At 43.1% G+C, this 17,568-nt stretch overlaps 2 protein-coding genes across 6 annotated transcripts; both read left to right on the forward strand.

Annotated features, from left to right (window-relative positions):
- The first annotated feature begins 65 nt into the window (after positions 1-65).
- Positions 66-2,962, forward strand: lipt1 (lipoyltransferase 1). Of its 4 annotated transcripts, none has more exons than XM_040051740.1 (4): positions 66-181; positions 764-1,298; positions 1,864-2,085; positions 2,167-2,962. In XM_040051740.1, the coding sequence occupies exons 2-4, from the start codon at positions 791-793 to the stop codon at positions 2,577-2,579; spliced, it is 1,143 nt and encodes a 380-aa protein (XP_039907674.1). In that variant the 5' UTR covers positions 66-181; positions 764-790; the 3' UTR covers positions 2,580-2,962. The 4 variants fall into 4 exon arrangements, with proteins under 4 accessions (XP_039907674.1, XP_039907673.1, XP_039907675.1 ...); XM_040051739.1 differs by having other exon boundaries at positions 137-270; XM_040051741.1 differs by lacking the exon at positions 66-181 and adding an exon at positions 199-313.
- A 1,179-nt stretch (positions 2,963-4,141) lies between these two features.
- Positions 4,142-17,270, forward strand: eif5b (eukaryotic translation initiation factor 5B). Of its 2 annotated transcripts, XM_040051677.1 has the most exons (27): positions 4,142-4,274; positions 6,130-6,237; positions 6,323-6,386; positions 6,480-6,647; positions 6,737-7,241; positions 7,315-7,454; positions 7,539-7,616; positions 7,718-7,868; positions 7,984-8,079; positions 8,170-8,256; positions 8,350-8,409; positions 8,669-8,707; positions 9,602-9,885; positions 9,983-10,090; positions 10,185-10,295; positions 10,373-10,440; positions 10,518-10,659; positions 10,760-10,891; positions 11,410-11,592; positions 11,678-11,839; positions 14,102-14,233; positions 14,332-14,463; positions 14,567-14,643; positions 14,908-15,072; positions 15,531-15,669; positions 15,753-15,914; positions 16,442-17,270. In XM_040051677.1, the coding sequence occupies exons 1-27, from the start codon at positions 4,240-4,242 to the stop codon at positions 16,547-16,549; spliced, it is 3,636 nt and encodes a 1,211-aa protein (XP_039907611.1). In that variant the 5' UTR covers positions 4,142-4,239; the 3' UTR covers positions 16,550-17,270. The 2 variants fall into 2 exon arrangements, with proteins under 2 accessions (XP_039907611.1, XP_039907612.1); XM_040051678.1 differs by lacking the exon at positions 8,669-8,707 and having other exon boundaries at positions 4,143-4,274.
- Positions 17,271-17,568: the final 298 nt, after the last annotated feature.

The raw sequence follows: 17,568 nt of genomic DNA on the forward strand, positions 1-17,568 counted from the left end.
GTTTAAGGATAAGACCAAATATATACTGTGACAATAAAATAAGGTGTATAAAAATCTGTGTAAGGCTTTGCGTAGTTTTACTTTGAAGGTTCGAAGCGGAAGTTGGTTGCAGTTCGTTGTCCGTACCAGGAGCTCATCTCCGGTCCGGGTCTGCGGAGACCAGCATCCGCTTTCAGTCCCGGGTAAGCACGGTCTGTGAGCGGCTGTTTGTGCACGTGAAATGACTTACAGCTGCAGCTCGTGTTTTAAAAACAGCGCGAGGAGTTAGTGGTAAGCTAAAGCTAACAGCTACAGGACGTTCGGGGAAGCAGGGGTCTGTGTCGTCAGACGTTACGTTGTACGTCGTGAACGTGGTGCAGTTTAAAAAACAATGATACAAAGTGTCTGTTTATGTTGCTGCTTCTGGTCCTTTATGGTTTTTGTCATTAAAATAACTTTGTTGCCAAATTTAAAAGGAAATGTCTCAAAGTTATTAAAGAAAAAGGTTTAAGAGCTCCATTTCTGCCAAATGGCAAGGTTCAAACAGTTAATCAATTACCAGAAATATATTTCATATTCCTTTTCTGAGTAGAATATAAAAAATATTGAGATATTAGTGAAATGTTACAGATGATAGCTATTTTAAGCTAAGTGAGTTTTCCATCAGTTTTTTGATTTTTTTGTCCTTCCACCTGAAACGCTGACGATAATATCTATGATGGAAAAAGTGCACACACAAAAAGACAAAAATTCATTTCCTGTTCCTTTTATTTTGACATTTTAGATGTTCCTGACCTCCTGACATGAAGTGATGTCAGAAAGCACAATGATGTCACAGATCAAAAGGACGTTTTCTCTTTTAAACCAGCGAGCCTGCTCCAGATCCAGCTCCAGCTTCTTCACAGACTCTGACAGTGCAGGATTGGTCCTCCAGTCTCACTCCACCGATGTGTACCAGAATCTGGCTCTGGAGGACTGGATTGACGCCAACGTGGAACTGCAGGGGCGTGGCATCTTGCTGCTATGGAGGAATCGGCCCGCCGTTGTCATCGGGCGCCACCAGAACCCTTGGACCGAGTGCAACCTGCCGGTCATGAGGAGAGCGGGCATCCCTCTGGCTCGCAGGCGGAGCGGCGGTGGGACGGTCTTCCATGACCTGGGCAACCTCAACCTGACCTTTTTCACTTCCAAGAAGGCGTACGACCGGCAGAGGAACCTGAAGGTGGTCACAGACACACTGAGGCGCCTCCGGCCCGGACTGGATGTCCAGGCCACCGACAGGTTTGACATCTTACTAAACGGACGATACAAGATCTCAGGTACGAGGCTAGAGGGAGTGAATCAAAGCACAAGAAAGCAAAAAAGGGAAGAAGATTAATTAATTACAGTAGAAATAAAAGACATACAGACTAATTAATGATAAATGATTTTGAAACCCCTGGTCTACTGTAATCAACACTTCATTGGCAGCACCCAATGGTGGTGGTTATTACAGTGTAGAGAGCTGGAGGGTCTAAAGTCTTCATGTTTGCCTGATGAGCAGTAAATAAAGATTATTGACGCAACTGTATTCCTTCATATTTTTTTATATCTGTTTTTAAATGTTGTTTTAATATATTTTTCTTTATCTGCTCTCAGACTATTAAACACACCGACTCTGCAGCTGGATTAATAAAAACTAAAAGTAGACGTTCCCATGTTTCTGATTGGTCACATGCTGCTAGCTCTTCCTCTTTCATAGCAAATTCAGAATCCAGAATTGTTACTGTGTTTGTTACTGTTCATGTTTGTTGCCTATTCTCTGTTTATTTTTGTGTAGCTTTGATGTTTACATTCATGTTTCTGATTTTTATTTTTTTTATTTGTTATTTTGTTTACTTTCAGGCACCGCATCCAGACTGAGCAGGAAGTCGTCGTACCATCACTGCACGCTGCTTCACTCTGCCGATCGCTCCGCCCTCTCCTCCGTGCTCCGCCCTTCCTGCCCCGGCATCCAAAGCAATGCCACTCCCAGCGTCCCCTCGCCTGTTGCCAACCTCCTAGACCATGCCCCCTCCCTGCAATGGGAGGAGCTCCTGGGTGCTCTGGTGCAGCAGTATAACACAGGTACGGTCTTCCTGCACCCCAAAGGATACGCTCTGTCTGTGTTCAAACGTTTCTGCTTTATTTATTTTTATCTTGTTTCAGAGTTTGGCCTGCACTCTGCGTTGACCGTCATAGACCCAACTAATGAGTCCATGTTTCCTGGTGTGGGTGAGATGGAGGTGGAGCTGCGGAGCTGGAACTGGACATTTGGGAAGACGCCTAAGTTCACCATGGAGACGCAGCTGGAGCTGACGAATGAGCAGCCGCCCGCTCGCTGCTCTGCTCACTTGCAAATGGAGGTGAAGAACGGGCAAATCGAGAGCTGCCACTTGGACGTCCCTGTGGAGTGGCTCCCCGTGCGGCTAAGCGGCGAGCTAAGCAGTGTGCTGATTGGGGAGAGGTTCTGTCCACATCGAGCCGCCGCTGCCTTCAGCGCACTGCTACGCTCAGAGAGCGGGGCAACGCACACACGACTGCACCGCCTGTGTGATGCCATGCTCACTGTGATGGGCTGAGACGAGGCAAACATCAAACACAAGTGAGAGGCTGCAGGCCACATTACAGCCGGTTAAAACCTTAGAAATGGAGGAGATGTCTGTATGTCTGATGGGCAGATCATCTGAGCCAAAAAACTAATCAATTAATAAAGGAAATGATCGTCACAGCTGAGAGGTTTTCCTGGAACAGACATTTACGGACATCTGAGTTTTCATTTTTTACCCTCTCGAGTGAACAGAGCTGCTTTTTCACTTCATTTGAAATGCTTGAAAGGAGCTGCTGTAATTTAGTCACAGCTGTGAAAACTGTTCATGAAAATTCACACAGGTTATTATTTTCTGTATTTTATTTGGTAAAATACAGAAACAACTACAACAAAAATACAAAAACTCATATGTTATTATCGCCTTCATTTTTCTCATCAGCTAATGCTTTTTTCTTTATAAATGCATAAAACTACATTTGAAAAGGTTTTCATACAGCAAAACAAGATCTAGAAGAGGCCTAAACATTTAACTTTAACATAACTTTAGTATTTAACATCTAAATATTTAGACGAAAACACAATTGTTTTAGGAAATTCACAAAAACAATAAATCAAACAGTTTTTAAGCACACAAATCAAAACATACAGGTAAAAATGAATTTACTGTAACCTTCTCCTTTAACTTTAATTATTTTATTATTATTATTTTATTAAGCATGTACTGTAAAATAACACCTAACTCTCCCGATAAATGTGCCAGCACTGTTATCGTATATATTCATTTTCTTAAATAAATATTTAAATGTAAGTTGATGTGTATACTGTCAGGGTAAAAATCAGCCCAAAACACCATATCATTACATGTATTTGAACCAATATCAATTCAAGCACAAAAATATGATCAGACTTTCAAAATAAAAGTCTGTGGGACATAGTTAATAATGATGAAAAGCATGTGGCTGAAGGAAACGAATGCATCATCAATAATACAGTTTTATTGTAAGTCGTCAGACCGAAGGCGTACAACGCATGCGCAAAAGAACCGATTCATCCACGCGTGCTGACCAATCACTGGAGGGGAATATAACAGGAGGTGTCACTCTGACAATTTCTCCGTGAACAGACGGTCACGTGATATCATTATTTAGGAGAGAAGCAGGTATTAAATAAAATAATAAGATAAGCAATGGAAACTGATAATAGCGTAATTAAATCTTTGTTGTATGGAGAGGAATGGCATTTATACATCACTTTTATTCGCCACTTTAAGTATTTAGACTTTTTGACATTTTCCAACTTTGATAGTAAAAGTTAATTAAATCATCAACTGTGGAAAATAAACCCAAACTCTTGTGGATGTGTCACTAGGGTGACCATGTTTTGATTTCCAAAACAGAGGACACTTGGCCCAGACATGGAGAACTTACTGTTTGCTTAAAGAAAACTTTAACATATTTAAACGATGCCTTCTCTGTGCGGTTAATAAAAGGTGAAATAAAAAATGTCATATAAACTTTTACAAGTCAACAAGTGCAAAAAGAGGACGGTTGGTCACCCTAGGATGTATGGCATTAGCGGTGGAGGAGCGGAGTGGCCCCTCCTCGCGGACAGTAGGAGATCTTTGCCCGCTGTGAGCCGTCGTGTGCGTCGGCCAACACAGAGCAAAGTAAGCGGAGACCTGAAGCTTCAAGATGGGGAAGAAACAGAAGAAATCCGGAGAGGACAGGTAGGGAGCGCACCGGCTACCGATAAACATCACTGGTCCGCACTGACACCGAGTCCCATCGGGGCTCGCCCGGCCCGTGAACACCCCCAGACTGGCCCGTTTTCCCGCTGCTTACACTGTTAGCTTAGCGGCTAGCCATGCTAGCGGATGCTAACCACGAGTCTGTGAGGGAGTGAGGCAGCGAAGCTTTAAACAGCCTGAATGTGGCTTAAGGAAAATTACAGAACAGCAGGCGGGCTGACACGGGCGAATCCGGGTTACCCTAGGCCTGGGTGGGCCTCCCGCCGCCAGCTGCGGGGCTCACGGGAGCCACATGTGTCCGCGTTAGCCGCCTCAGAGCCGGCTGCTCTAAGAGGCGGCCTGCAGTTGCTGTAACGGAGACACATCACCTGTGAGCAAAGACCTGCTCGGTGACGCAAGCCTGACTGAATCACCTGAGCCGCTGCGGTCACGGCTATCCCCAGGTACAGCACAGATGTGCTGCTGTTGCTCCTTTATTGACGAGTAAGCTCTAAAACGTGATTATAGTAAATACAAACAGAGCAGGCAGGTACAGACACGCCACAGTCTGGGAGCGAACACCTGCTCGTGAAAGGAAAGTTTGATCGGGTTTTGGTACGCTGATGAACCCGATCACCTAATCTTTCATTTATAATCAATACTAATAATGCACTAATAATAGTCGAGAGGCTTCAAACTGGTTTTAACCCTCCATGGACACCGTTTCACGAGCCCCCCTGCTCGTGAAACGCTCTGATCAGATTAAACGGCTCAGGGAGGGAAACTCACACTAATTAGCTGAAATAAACATTTAACTCAAATATAGATATAACGGGAGTGATGATGCAAACACTGACGTCACAGATGGAGCATGAAACTCCTGCCAGATGTTGGGTTTTAATATTATTGTTTTCTGTGTTAAAGCGTATTGAGGTAGTAATGCAGCTTCTAGCAAAAACTTATATTAAATTCATTTGTAGTTTCTTGTCTGTTGATTTTTACTGTCTGTTTGTGTTTTTGAACTTCTCAGTACACCTTTGCAGGTTTTATGTTTGTTTGTTTCGTTTTATTTGTTTGTGTTTCGTCTTTGTTTATGACTCTTTACTCGCTATTTGTGCACGTTACCATTATTTTTTTATACTTCATTTTTTCTAGTTTTTCCTTAAAGTTTCTTGTCATAACTTTGTCCATTTTTTCTTCATTCTTGAGGAGGGTTTTTTTTTTTTTGTTTGTTTGTTTTTTTTGCTTTTTTTAAACTTTGCATTTAACGTTTGGTTCCTTTGTAATTTTTGTTTTACCTTTTTGTGCATCTGTGCATCTTTTTCTGCACACTTTGTCTCTTTATGAACTCTCTTCTAAGGTTTTCCCTCACAACATATTAAGAGTCTGTGTGTGCAGCTTTTTTGAGGCCTACTCAGTAATCCAAATGTGCCTCCAGCTCACTTTGTAGATGAATTTAAACTTTGAAAGTTTGATCTAAAATGCCAGAAAATCTCAAATGTAATTGATAAATCAGCGGTTTGTTGTTGCCATACTTCATCTTCAGTTTCACAGAGCAGATTAGATGTCTTCCTTTGTGAGTCTGAAGCCAGATGATATTTGATTTACAGTGACTTGAGGGAACGCAATCCGTGGTTACAGCACTGCTGTCGCTCTGTGCTCGCTGTGCCTCAGAGGGCTGATGGGAAATGAAAGGAAATGAGGAGTCAGCAGCTCTTCACATTCACATTCTTCTGACACAAAGAGAAACACAGTCTAACTCGGTCTCCTCTCGCAGCCCGTGTTCTCAGTGTCTGACCAGGTTTTAGTCGGGTGTCACTCTCGTGCTCTGACCGTTTTTCAAATCTGTGCTCAGTGCCAAAGATGACATCGACGCTCTGGCGGCGGAGATCGAAGGAGCCGGAGCTTCCAAAGAGCCAAAGGGAAAGAAGAAGAAGAAAGCAGGGAAGAAAGATGACTTTGAGTGAGACATTCTTCCTGATCGTTTTTATTTTAATCAAGCTTACTGCTTTGAAATTTCCTAAAACAGTTCTTTCCTCCTCTTCCAGTGAGGATGACATCATGAAGGAGCTCGAGGAGTTATCGCTCGAGAGCACAGGAGGAAAGGGGAAGGTAAACGCATCCAAGGGGCACTTCAGCTAAAAAATGCTTTTTCAGTCAGAGAGATTGAAGATTTGTTCTGATACAAAGAAAATCTCTGTGCAGAAAACAGACATCACAGAAGAAGTAGAGAGTTTCGAGCCTCCTAAACTGGAGAAGAAGAAGACCAGAAAGGGAAAGAAGGGCGGAGCCAGCCCCGAGGATGAGGAGGGTGATGATGCTGAAGGTCATGTTGATGGAGAAAGGAACGGAGAACAAAAGGAGAAGAAGAAGGTGAAATAATGAACATAAACGTCATATCATAGAAATAAGAGCACAGACTCTTTAGAAAGTGTCTAAATTTCTATTCTTTGCTCCTCCAGGCCCCACCTCCTACTCCTGCTTCAGAATCTGACGATGACAGCAGCTCACAGTCTCACCTGAAGACCAAAGGAGGAAAGAAAGGAGGCAAAAAACCTTCAGTGTCCGACGAGGAGGAGGACCAGGACAAAGGTATGAGGAAAGGAGAAGAAGGAGGCAGCGTTGGAAAGGATGACTCCGAAGACGATGAGGAGTTCACCTCCAGGAGAGACAAGAAGAAGAAGAAAGGGAAGCCTTTGAAGGCCGAGAGCGAAGACGAGGAGGAGCAGCAGGAGGACGATGGCACCTTCAAAATCAAGACAGCTGCACAGAAGAAAGCAGAGAAGAAGGAGAGGGAGAGGAAAAAGAAAGAGGAGGAGAGGATGAAGCAGAAGAAGCAGAAGGAGAAGGAGGGCAGCGTGGAGCCAAAGAAAGAGCCAGAGAAGAAGACGGAGTCCGCGCCTCCACAAAATGCGCCTCCTGCAGCAGTGTTGGAAGAACAGGAAGGGGCAGAGCCAGCAGCAGAGGGTAAGTTATTATCAGGAAAAACAAGAAATCGTGTGATGCCATTCAGTGTGACGTGTTTCTTCTCCTTCTGCAGAGGAGCCGGAGGGCGACAAAAAGAAGAAAGACAAGAAGAAGAAGAAAGGAGAGAAAGACAAGGATGAGGACAAGAAGAAGAAGGGACCTAGCAAGGCCACAGTGAAGGCCATGCAGGAGGCCCTGGCCAAGATGAAGGAGGTGGGGCATTGTGGGAGACGTAGTCATGGAGATCATGATGGGATGGGTGCTTGATATCTGAAAATGATTAAACTGTTTTTGCAGGAGGAGGAGCGAGCCAAGAAAGAGGAGGAGGAGCGGCAGAGGAGGCTGGAGGAGCTGGAGAAGGAGAGGCAGGAAAAGGTAAAACACAAAGCTCCACCACCTCCTTGTTTTTCTTCACTTTTGTCTTTCCTGTCGTCTCATCGTGAATCGCTGTGGCATCGGTTTTGCTGCCCTTGTAGGAGCGCCTGGAGCAGGAGCGCAAGGAGAAGAAGAAGCAGAAGGAGAAGGAGAGGAAGGAGCGCCTGAAGAAGGAGGGGAAGCTGCTGACGAAGGCCCAGAAGGAAGCTCGAGCTCGTGCTGTGACCACGCTCATGTTGCTGCAGGCTCAGGGTGGGTGCTATGAGCAGGACAGACTGGAAGGGGCGCTAAGGAGGGTTACAGAAGTATAATGCAGTCATTCCAGTACAGTCAGCTCTGTACCGCTAATATGATTCTGTGTGTGCAGGTGTTGATGTGCCATCCAGAGACAAAGAGGTGCAAAAGAAGAAACCTGTTTATGGAGACAAGAGGAGGAAGAAGCCCGCCACCCAGACTCCTGAAGGTACAGCCCTGCTGCTCGCACCAGCCGAGAGACGCTACAGTCCTCCTGCTGGTCATATAATAAAAATAATTTTGTCATTCCCCTTCCCAGAAACATCAGAAGTGACCTCGCCGACTTCAGAGACTCCAGAGCCAGTTGCAATGGAAACAGAGGCTGAGGCACCGCCTGCAGAACCAGGTAAGAGCTGCAGGTGTGAAGTGGAGGTATCAGGGTGGTGTTTTATTGCGCTGAACAGAAGTTAACTTGTTTCTGTTCTGTCTGTGTGTTTAGAGGTGAAGCCAGAAGCTGCTGTGGATAACTGGGAGGCCATTGCCAGTGACGAGGAGAAAGGTGAGAGCCTTGGTCACCTGAAATGATTAGATTCTTTCCTCTGTTTTCACATCTAATAAAGAAGGGAAAAAAACACTGCAGGGGAAAAAAGACAGTTTCACCTCCAGTCAGAGGGTCGGTGGTTCGATTCCCAGCCTTTTGAGTTAAAATGTCCGTGGCAGGATATACTGAAGTCCAAAAAGCAGCTGTAGCATGTGTGACTGTTGGCTTTGAGGGAACTAAATTCTTTATATGTTGCTTTTATTTCATGAATAAAAAGAAAGGAAAATGGGGCTCAGCAGGACACGACGAGAAGCAGGTACTGAAACTATGCTGTGCAGGCAAATGCTTGTTTTAGTACCCGAAAGGCATGGCTTAGATTTGTGCTTGTTGTAGTACCAACTAGGCATGTCACATATGTGTTTCTTAAACATCAAAGTAGGTCTAAGCTTGGTGTGTGTTAGGTGTGCCCTTTTGGTATCACAAAAGCATGTGTAAGCTGTTTTATAGTATGGGTTAGGCATGTGTTACATATGTGATGTTTTTCAGTAGCAAAAATGGTCGTACTAAAACAGGCTCTTTTGGTAGCGACTTAGTATCCCCCCTGTGTGTGTGTGTGTGTGTGTGTGTGTGTGTGTGTTGGGTTTTTTTTTTGTTTTTCTTTTGGAAAGGCTAGACTAATTGTGTGTTTTTTTTTCCTACTTATGGCTAGACTAAGCCTGAGGTGTTTTGGTATTGAATAGACTTGGAGAGAATCGTGTATACTTTTATCAGCACTTACTGATTGAGGTGTTTCTGTTTGGTACTGACCAGACTTAGACAAGTTCTTTCTGCTCATTACCAACTAACCGAGGCAAGTACTGTTGTTTGGTACTGATTAAACTAAGGATGTACTTTCATTGGTACAGACTAGCCTTCTTTATTTTTTTGTTTGTTTTTAGGTACTGACTAGACTGAGAGTTCTTTTATTTTTATGCACTAGGCTTGTTGGACTTAAGACTTTCAATATTAAAAACATATGGGCAAGGCCTGTGGTTTTTTTGGGGGGGGGGGGGGATTGCTGGCATTGACCAGTCACGTGATGGTAGAGCTCGGTCTGTTTCACTATGACAACATTCATTTTAGACAAACATCTTAAATTTAAGACAAAACCGAACTTAAGCATTAAATGTTATAGCAGTAGAAATTAAAACTTCCATCCGTCACCTTTCAGAGCTGAAAAAAGTCCACATTGAGGTGAAGGAGGACATTGCTGCTCCTCAGCCTGCCGCTAGTGAGGATGAAGAGGAGGAGGAAGAAGAGGATGAGGATGATGATGACGAGGAGGAAGATGAAGACGATGAGGACAGTGAGGAAGAAGCTGAAGTGGAGAAGCCAACAGTCGCAAGCCAGGGTAAGAGGAGGGCGCCGAGCGAGGATGAAAGCAGCGAGAGCGAGGACGATGATGGCAGGACGAAAGAGGAGCGACTCTACGACCGCGCCAAGAGGAGGATAGAGGTGAGAGACACTGCAAAATCAGGGGGAGTGACAAGGGGAGTGACAGGATCTCTCTCTATACCCATCTCTGACTGACAAGTTCTGTTTGTCTCCTTAGAAACGCCGAGCGGAGAACATGAAGAACATCGACTTGGAAACCCTGAGGGCACCAGTGGTGTGTGTGCTCGGACACGTCGACACCGGCAAGACCAAGATCCTGGACAAGGTGACGTTTACTCTCTGCTTACAGAATTTTTACCAACTGTTACTGACGATACAACGTTTACTTATTGTTGTTTGTTCTCGTTGTTTGCGTGCAGCTCCGACACACCCACGTTCAGGATGGCGAGGCCGGAGGAATCACTCAGCAGATCGGAGCCACAAACGTCCCGAAGGAGACCATCGAGGAGCAGACAAAGATGGCTAAAAACGTATGCCATCTCACTCTGAACAATGAATAAACTGTGTTTGTGGTTACTGTGTATTAACCCCTGTGATGTTTGTGCAGTTCAACAAAGAAAGCATCAAAATCCCTGGCATGCTGATCATCGACACACCTGGACACGAGTCCTTTAGGTAACGCCCGTCTCTCCTGACTTGCCTGTCTCACTCATCTGATTCTGTCTGTCACTAACTGACCTCTCTCTCTGCAGTAACCTGAGGAACAGAGGCAGTTCACTGTGCGACATCGCCATCCTGGTGGTGGACATCATGCACGGCTTGGAGCCTCAGACGCTGGAGTCCATCAACCTGCTGAAGGAGAAGAAGTGCCCCTTCATCGTTGCCCTCAACAAGGTCTGCCAGCTCCTCGACATCAGCCTCACCTTCTTTTTCTTCTTCTCTTGCAAATTTTCTGAGATTGATTTTTTTATTTTTTTTTTATTGCCGTTACCAGATCGACCGCCTCTACGACTGGAAGAAGAGTCCAGAAACCGATGTCGTGGCTACACTAAAGAAGCAGAAGAAGAACACAAAAGACGAGTTTGACGAAAGAGCCAAGGCCATCATTGTGGAGTTCGCACAACAGGTGTTGAGCATTACATCATCATTTATCAGCCAATCACAGCACAACAATGAGAAATACTTATTCATTATGGTCATTGTGCCATTTACTTCCATTCAATTCCAGATGATAACAGTCCAATAGCAAGTTTTTCTAATGTTTCATTAAAGAGCGTGAGTTAGACAAGAAAATACAATAATATACTTAGTATCTATTTTGTATTTATGTATATACTGTATATAATATATACTTACTACTTAGAATATTATCCTACTTATAATTAAATATAATCAAAATGTTATTCAAATGGGTATAACAAAGATTTTTACTGTTTTTATTCAACAAAATAAGCTTCTCAGCAAGTTTTATTATATTAATAAGTCTCCCTAAAAAGTTTAGAAGCTGCATTATATAATCTTTTTCACAGTCTGAAATAACATTTTGTAGTTTATAGCATCCAGCATTGAGGCTTGAGGAACACCAAAGACGACATCAAGCTCAGTTTCCCTGAACTTTGTTTTCTGTGTGCTGTTTGTCCTCAGGGTCTTAACGCCGCCTTGTTTTATGAGAATAAGGACCCCCGTACATTTGTATCGTTGGTTCCTACGTCAGCCCACAGTGGTGATGGTATGGGGAACCTCATCGCCCTATTGGTCGAGCTCACCCAAACAATGTTGGCCCGGCGGTTAGCGCACTGTGACGAGCTGCGAGCTCAGGTCATGGAGGTGAGTTCAAGTTTATCTGTTGTCTCTACTTTTTCCATTCCTCCACCATCCAGACACTAACTTCATGTGATCTTTGTGTGTTTAGGTAAAAGCGCTGCCCGGTATGGGAACAACGATAGATGTCATCCTGATTAACGGTCGTCTACGGGAAGGAGAGACCATCATCGTACCAGGGGTGGAAGGGCCCATCGTCACGCAGATCAGGGGGTTGTTGCTGCCACCTCCACTGAAGGAACTCAGAGTGAAGGTAAACGTGTCTAAAATTTTGTTAGAGCAGCTTTTAAACATGTATCTGGCTAAGATGTAGCGGGAAGATTTTTTTACTATAATGGCTTTGAGTTAAATTACTCATGGTGTTTAAAGCAGTCAGTTCAACAAAAAGACCTGCTTGTATCCGTTTCATGCAGCTTCCCTCACGTGTATATGAGGGAGGTGACTGTAGTTAATTATTTAGCAGATAACGATTTGTGTGACACTTTCCCAGACAAAGCGCTTTATATTAAAAGCATTAAAAAAGGAATTTAAGTAACACAGTCAACGTTTAAAAAAAATAAAATAAAATAAAAACTGGGGAAAAATGTCGGCTTTAGAAAAGATGTGTGGTTCGACTGGGTCATTTTTATGAAGGGCCTGCTTTGTCCTTATTTGATTTATTCCTCAGATTTATGACTTTTTATTTTTATTTCTTTGTTTTCATTGACCAGTACAAACCATGAATAGGATGTGGATTCCTTTGATATATGATGATGGGGCTCCCCCTGCTGGCACATTATACATTTGTTTCTCCTCATTTGTTCAGTCTTTGTGTGATTATTTTTCATATTTGATATAAAACTAAACGCACAAAAAACTGTTTGGCGTTCGTAAAAGATTTTTCTTTAAAACTAAAAACAAAAACTTAACGCTGATTTAAAAACGTTATCCTGGACCGTGGGAAACTTTTGTCTGACAAACAGCTCCGGAAAAAATGTACAGACTAATCCTAAATAAAATTGCACACAATAATAGTTGTTATATTTTCCTCTAAATCTAAAAGATTGAGGAATGAGAAGACTTTACTTTGAATTTTCTAAAATGATGCTTTTAAAGTGAGTTATATGGTGAGTTTTACTAATAGGGGTCACATTAACTCATGCAAAATGCACACTTTTGTTATGAAATGGTTTTTAATGACTGCATACACACGTCATATGTCAGATTAGGTCACACAGTCTTTGCCTTTACTGCAGAAGACCAACTATACACACTGTTGTTGTTTTTCCGAGTGCATCAAATGCCTCTCATTGAAGGCTTGTTCATCTAAGTCAGCCTGCGGCCTTTTCCTGTCAGAAATAAGACTGTGCTGTAAATTTCCAGCAGAGCTTTGTTTATTCTCTCACATTGAGAGTTAATGGTGTTGAGACTGGCCAGAAATCACTTTTAATTATTTATTTAAACAAAAAATGAAAGAGAACAAAGAAAAACAAGAGCGGCCGAAGCTCGAGGATTTCATTATGGAGCTTCTTATACATATGTTTATGCTGAAAAACAATGCATGTCTTTTTGACATTTGTCTAAAAAAAAAAAAAAAAAAAAAAAAAGACAAGTCAAGTATGTTCTGCAATCCAAAAAACCATCCTGGTTTTAATTGTTTTTACACTTCATTGTTCTTATTAATGTTTTTAAGCACTCAGGTTTACCAAACTCAGCATGAGGGACTATGTGTGAAGAAACAAGATCAAGCTTTAGTGGTGGTGAATGATGGAGAAGTGCACTTTATCATTAGACATGAATTCACTTCTACTCATAGGCTACGTCCACACCAGCCCGGATAGATTTGAAAACGGCGTTTTGATCTGAAAAAGCGTTTTCAGTTGTTTTCACAGAGTTGTGCGTCCACATTGAAACGGCCGAACACGCTTACGTTCCTGTACTGCGCATGCGTGAAGCGCAAGAAGATTCGACCTGCCTCATTTCTGTCTGCCGTTTCTTTACTTTCCGGCTCTTTGAAACGTTGCAGCAGAATGTTGAGTTTTTTAAATGGACTAACAATGAGGTGGAGTTGTTGCTGCCAGTAATACAAAAGTACAAAGTTGCAAAAGCGAGTGAGAGTTAAAGAATTTGAAGAAAAGCCATCTGGAGCATGTACAGACTGATATTAATCTTTAACGGGGCTGTCAAGATTCAGAGCAAACAAAACAACTGCTGTATAATGCCCTCTGCTATCTTAGCGTAATTGGTCACATGACTAAAATGTGTCATCATTTTCGAAAAGGCTCCAGGTTCGCTGTCCACACTGCGACGCCAAAATGGCGTTTTCAAATGTTCCGCTTTGGAGAGCATTTTTCAAAATGCTGCGTTTTCCTTGAGCCAAAACGCCGTCTCAGTGTGGACGGGAGGACAAAACTGAGAGAAAAAGATGCATTTTCAAACGAAAACGTATTAGTGTGGACATGGCCATAGTCTCTGCTTTTTGGACTTCATAAATGCATCAACTGTGGTTGACGTGTTGATTGGTTGTTGTGTGCAGAACCAGTACGAGAAGCACAAGGAAGTGTCGACGGCTCAGGGAGTGAAGATTCTGGGGAAAGACTTGGAGAAGACGTTGGCCGGGCTCCCCCTGCTGGTGGCTCACAAAGACGACGAGATCCCCGTCCTAAGGGTAACAGTGCTTTTCCCTTTAGTCCAAGTTAAACTCCAAGACTAGGACTGAACTGGTCCTGTAAGACTCCCGGTTTACCTACACATGCTGGTTTTCAGGATGAACTGGTGCGAGAGCTTAAGCAGACTCTGAGCTCCATCAAACTGGAGGAGAAAGGTGTTTACGTCCAGGCATCGACGCTGGGATCGCTGGAGGCTCTGCTCGAGTTCCTGCGGACATCCAAAGTCCCCGTAAGTACCTGACAGTACAGCTGAGAGCTCTTATTTTGAAAAACTACAGGAAGTAGAAACTAACAGTCCTTGACCTTTGAACTCTGTGTGTGTGTGTCTGCAGTACGCTGGCATTAACATTGGCCCAGTTCATAAGAAGGATGTGATGAAGGCGTCGACCATGTTGGAGCACGACCCGCAGTACGTCACAGTATAAACACACACTCAGCCAAAATGAACACAAGTTAGTTAGTGCAGAAACACTGTAGAATCTGCACCCACAAATATCTGGCTAATTTTAATTTAAAAATATTTGGGACAACTATTAAAATATTTTATGACCAAAAAAAAAAAATCTGAATACATTTCACAGACGTCTTTGTATCTCTGTTGAAATTAGTACTGGTGGAGCACTGGTCTAGAACCTGTAGATGTGACAGAGTTTTGGGGGGTTGGTGTTGGCAGGTACGCCGTGATCCTGGCCTTCGATGTGAAGGTGGAGCGGGAGAGTCAGGAGATGGCTGACAGTCTGGGAGTTCGCATCTTCTCTGCTGAAATCATCTACCACCTATTTGATGCTTTCACCAAGTACAGAGAAGACTACAAGAAGGCCAAACAGGACGAGTTTAGGTAAGAAAAGCTCACGTTTGTGTTAATTGTTCAGATTTCTTTGGGTGTTTTTGACTTTTTATTGACTGGAATAACAAGCAACATACTATAACATAGTGATGGAGACTCCAAAAGGCTTTTATTTGTCCACTGCAGCTAATAAGCCTTTTTTGTATATATGCAAATATATGATGGTGTCCTTTCACAGAATAACTTCTGTTTAACTAACCCTGTGTTTTGTTATGTGTTTTTAATGATCTATAATACATTTGTAGATGATTCTATTTGTTATTATTGGTTGTAAAAGTCAGTTTATATGCAGATGATGCTTTTGATTTATTTTCACATTCTTCCAGCGTGCCGCTGAAAATGGAGCAGATCAGTGTGATAATTAGGCTTCAGTAACAATGTGACTGTGATCGATTAATTTAACTTATGGGTTGTTCGAGGGTTAATGTGTTTTTTATCTGTGTCATCAGGCATGTTGCCGTGTTCCCAGTGAAGCTGCGAGTTCTTCCTCAGTTCATCTTTAACTCCCGAGATCCCATCGTGATGGGGGTCACAGTGGAGGCTGGAGTCCTGAAACAGGGAACGCCCCTCTGCGTCCCCAGCAAAGCGGTAAGACCCGCTTACAGTCTCTGTGGATGTTTGTGTGAACTATAAAATGAACTGTAAACTAACCCTTTGTGTTCACGTGTCAGTTTGTGGACATCGGTGTGGTCACCAGCATCGAGATAAATCACAAGCCCGTTGACAGTGCCAAGAAGGGCCAGGAGATCTGCATCAAGATTGAGCCAATCCCAGGAGAGTCGCCAAAGATGTACGGGCGCCATTTTGAAGCCACAGACATCATCGTCAGCAAGGTGAGGACACGCCCTTAAAGGAGGAACAGAAGAACGTTAGACGAGAGGCTTCACGAAAATCACAATTACCGTGAACACTGCTGTTCACTCCGCCGCTAAAAGGTCGATTTCAGTCAGTGTCCAGGTAGCAGTGTTAGGAAGAGGAGACAGAAAAGCAAGGAAGAAATAACGAGCCTAAATAGAGCATAAATAGAGCCTAAATAGAGGCTAAATAAGGGGAAAGAAGGAGAGGAAGGGTAAGAATATCTTCGTGTCTTTCGAGTTAGTCAGGCCAAGAATTTCATGTAGTCTTTCTGTTTTCTGTACAACAAAAGCAGAGACGTCCAGACAGTGAAATAAAAGCTGGTGCTGCTTTTCAACTGTGTTTAAACTAGTTTTACGTTGTGTTCACTTTAATTTCTCTTTGGTTTTACTGTCAAAAAATGGTTGTAGCAGCAGGCAAACTTAAATGTGGGCTCAGAGCTTTTAGAGCAAAGAATGAAAGGCTGTTTCTGGTTATTTTAACAACCTCTTTGTTTTTGTTTCAGATCACACGGGCGTCCATCGACGCTCTGAAGAACTGGTTCAGAGACGAGATGCAGAAATCTGATTGGCAGTTGATCATGGAGCTGAAGAAGACCTTTGAGATCATCTGAGGGACCTGAACTACAAAAACACACACTCGCTCTTCCTCCATTAGACGACAAGGCAGCGGCAGCGACCAACGGAGGAAGAAAGAGAAAAAATTGAAAAGAGGAAAAAAAAGCAGATAAAAGACGTGACAGTGTTTTTCTGTGAGAAACGAACAGTTTTTTCCACTGTTGTAAACAGTGATAGTTTAGACATAATTCACACGCACACACACACAGTATTCCAACGTGCCTGTTCTTCAGCATCAACGTTTTTGGGTTTTTTTTTCCTTCTTGTTGTCTGCTCTGATATGTGGCTGCTGCTTCGTATCCCAGGCTCCGCCCCTTCTTACCCAGACTGAGGCTCACGAGCTTAATGAGGCTGATGTGCCACCTGAACAGGTGCATTGTGGGATTGTGCTGTGCAGCACCAGGCCTCAAAAGGGAAACAGTTTTTCTGTTTCTTCTTTCAGCATCAGTGAGGACGGCGCCGACTTTACAGACATTGAAGAGTTGACTTTCTCTTTGCTGTCCTGCTCGGCAGCCATGTTGGGAGGCCAGGGTGGCGTGGGATGATGGGGTGAATGACAGATTTTAAACTGTTTTTGCTGCAACTGCTGATGTAATAAATTCCCATGATTCTGACGAAACATGCAGAGTTTTCGGTTCATGTGTGCCACAAACACTAAAGATACAAATCTGTCTATATGGAAGTCTGCTGATGCCAAAATAAAGTAATTAAAAATAATTATTAGAATTAAAAATACTGTTGTTTTCCTTTCAAAATGATGCTGTATTGTTTGCAGAACATTCTTAATATAAGTGTACAAGTTTGATACGTGGGACTTTTCTGATCTCATATGTGCACGCTACATGAAATCGTATATTCTAACTAATGGTTAAAAAGTTGCATGAAGGCTGGCGTACATCCTGCTTCAGTGGTCTTTATCTTGGAGTGGACGCTTAATTAGTACCAGTGGTGTCGGAACGAACTCAGTGCTAGCTAACTAAAAGCAGCTGATCTTTATCAGGTATTGAAATTATTG

Source organism: Simochromis diagramma, unplaced genomic scaffold, assembly GCF_900408965.1.
Source record: "Simochromis diagramma unplaced genomic scaffold, fSimDia1.1 OVJJ01000107.1, whole genome shotgun sequence".
Lineage (NCBI taxonomy): Eukaryota > Metazoa > Chordata > Actinopteri > Cichliformes > Cichlidae > Simochromis > Simochromis diagramma.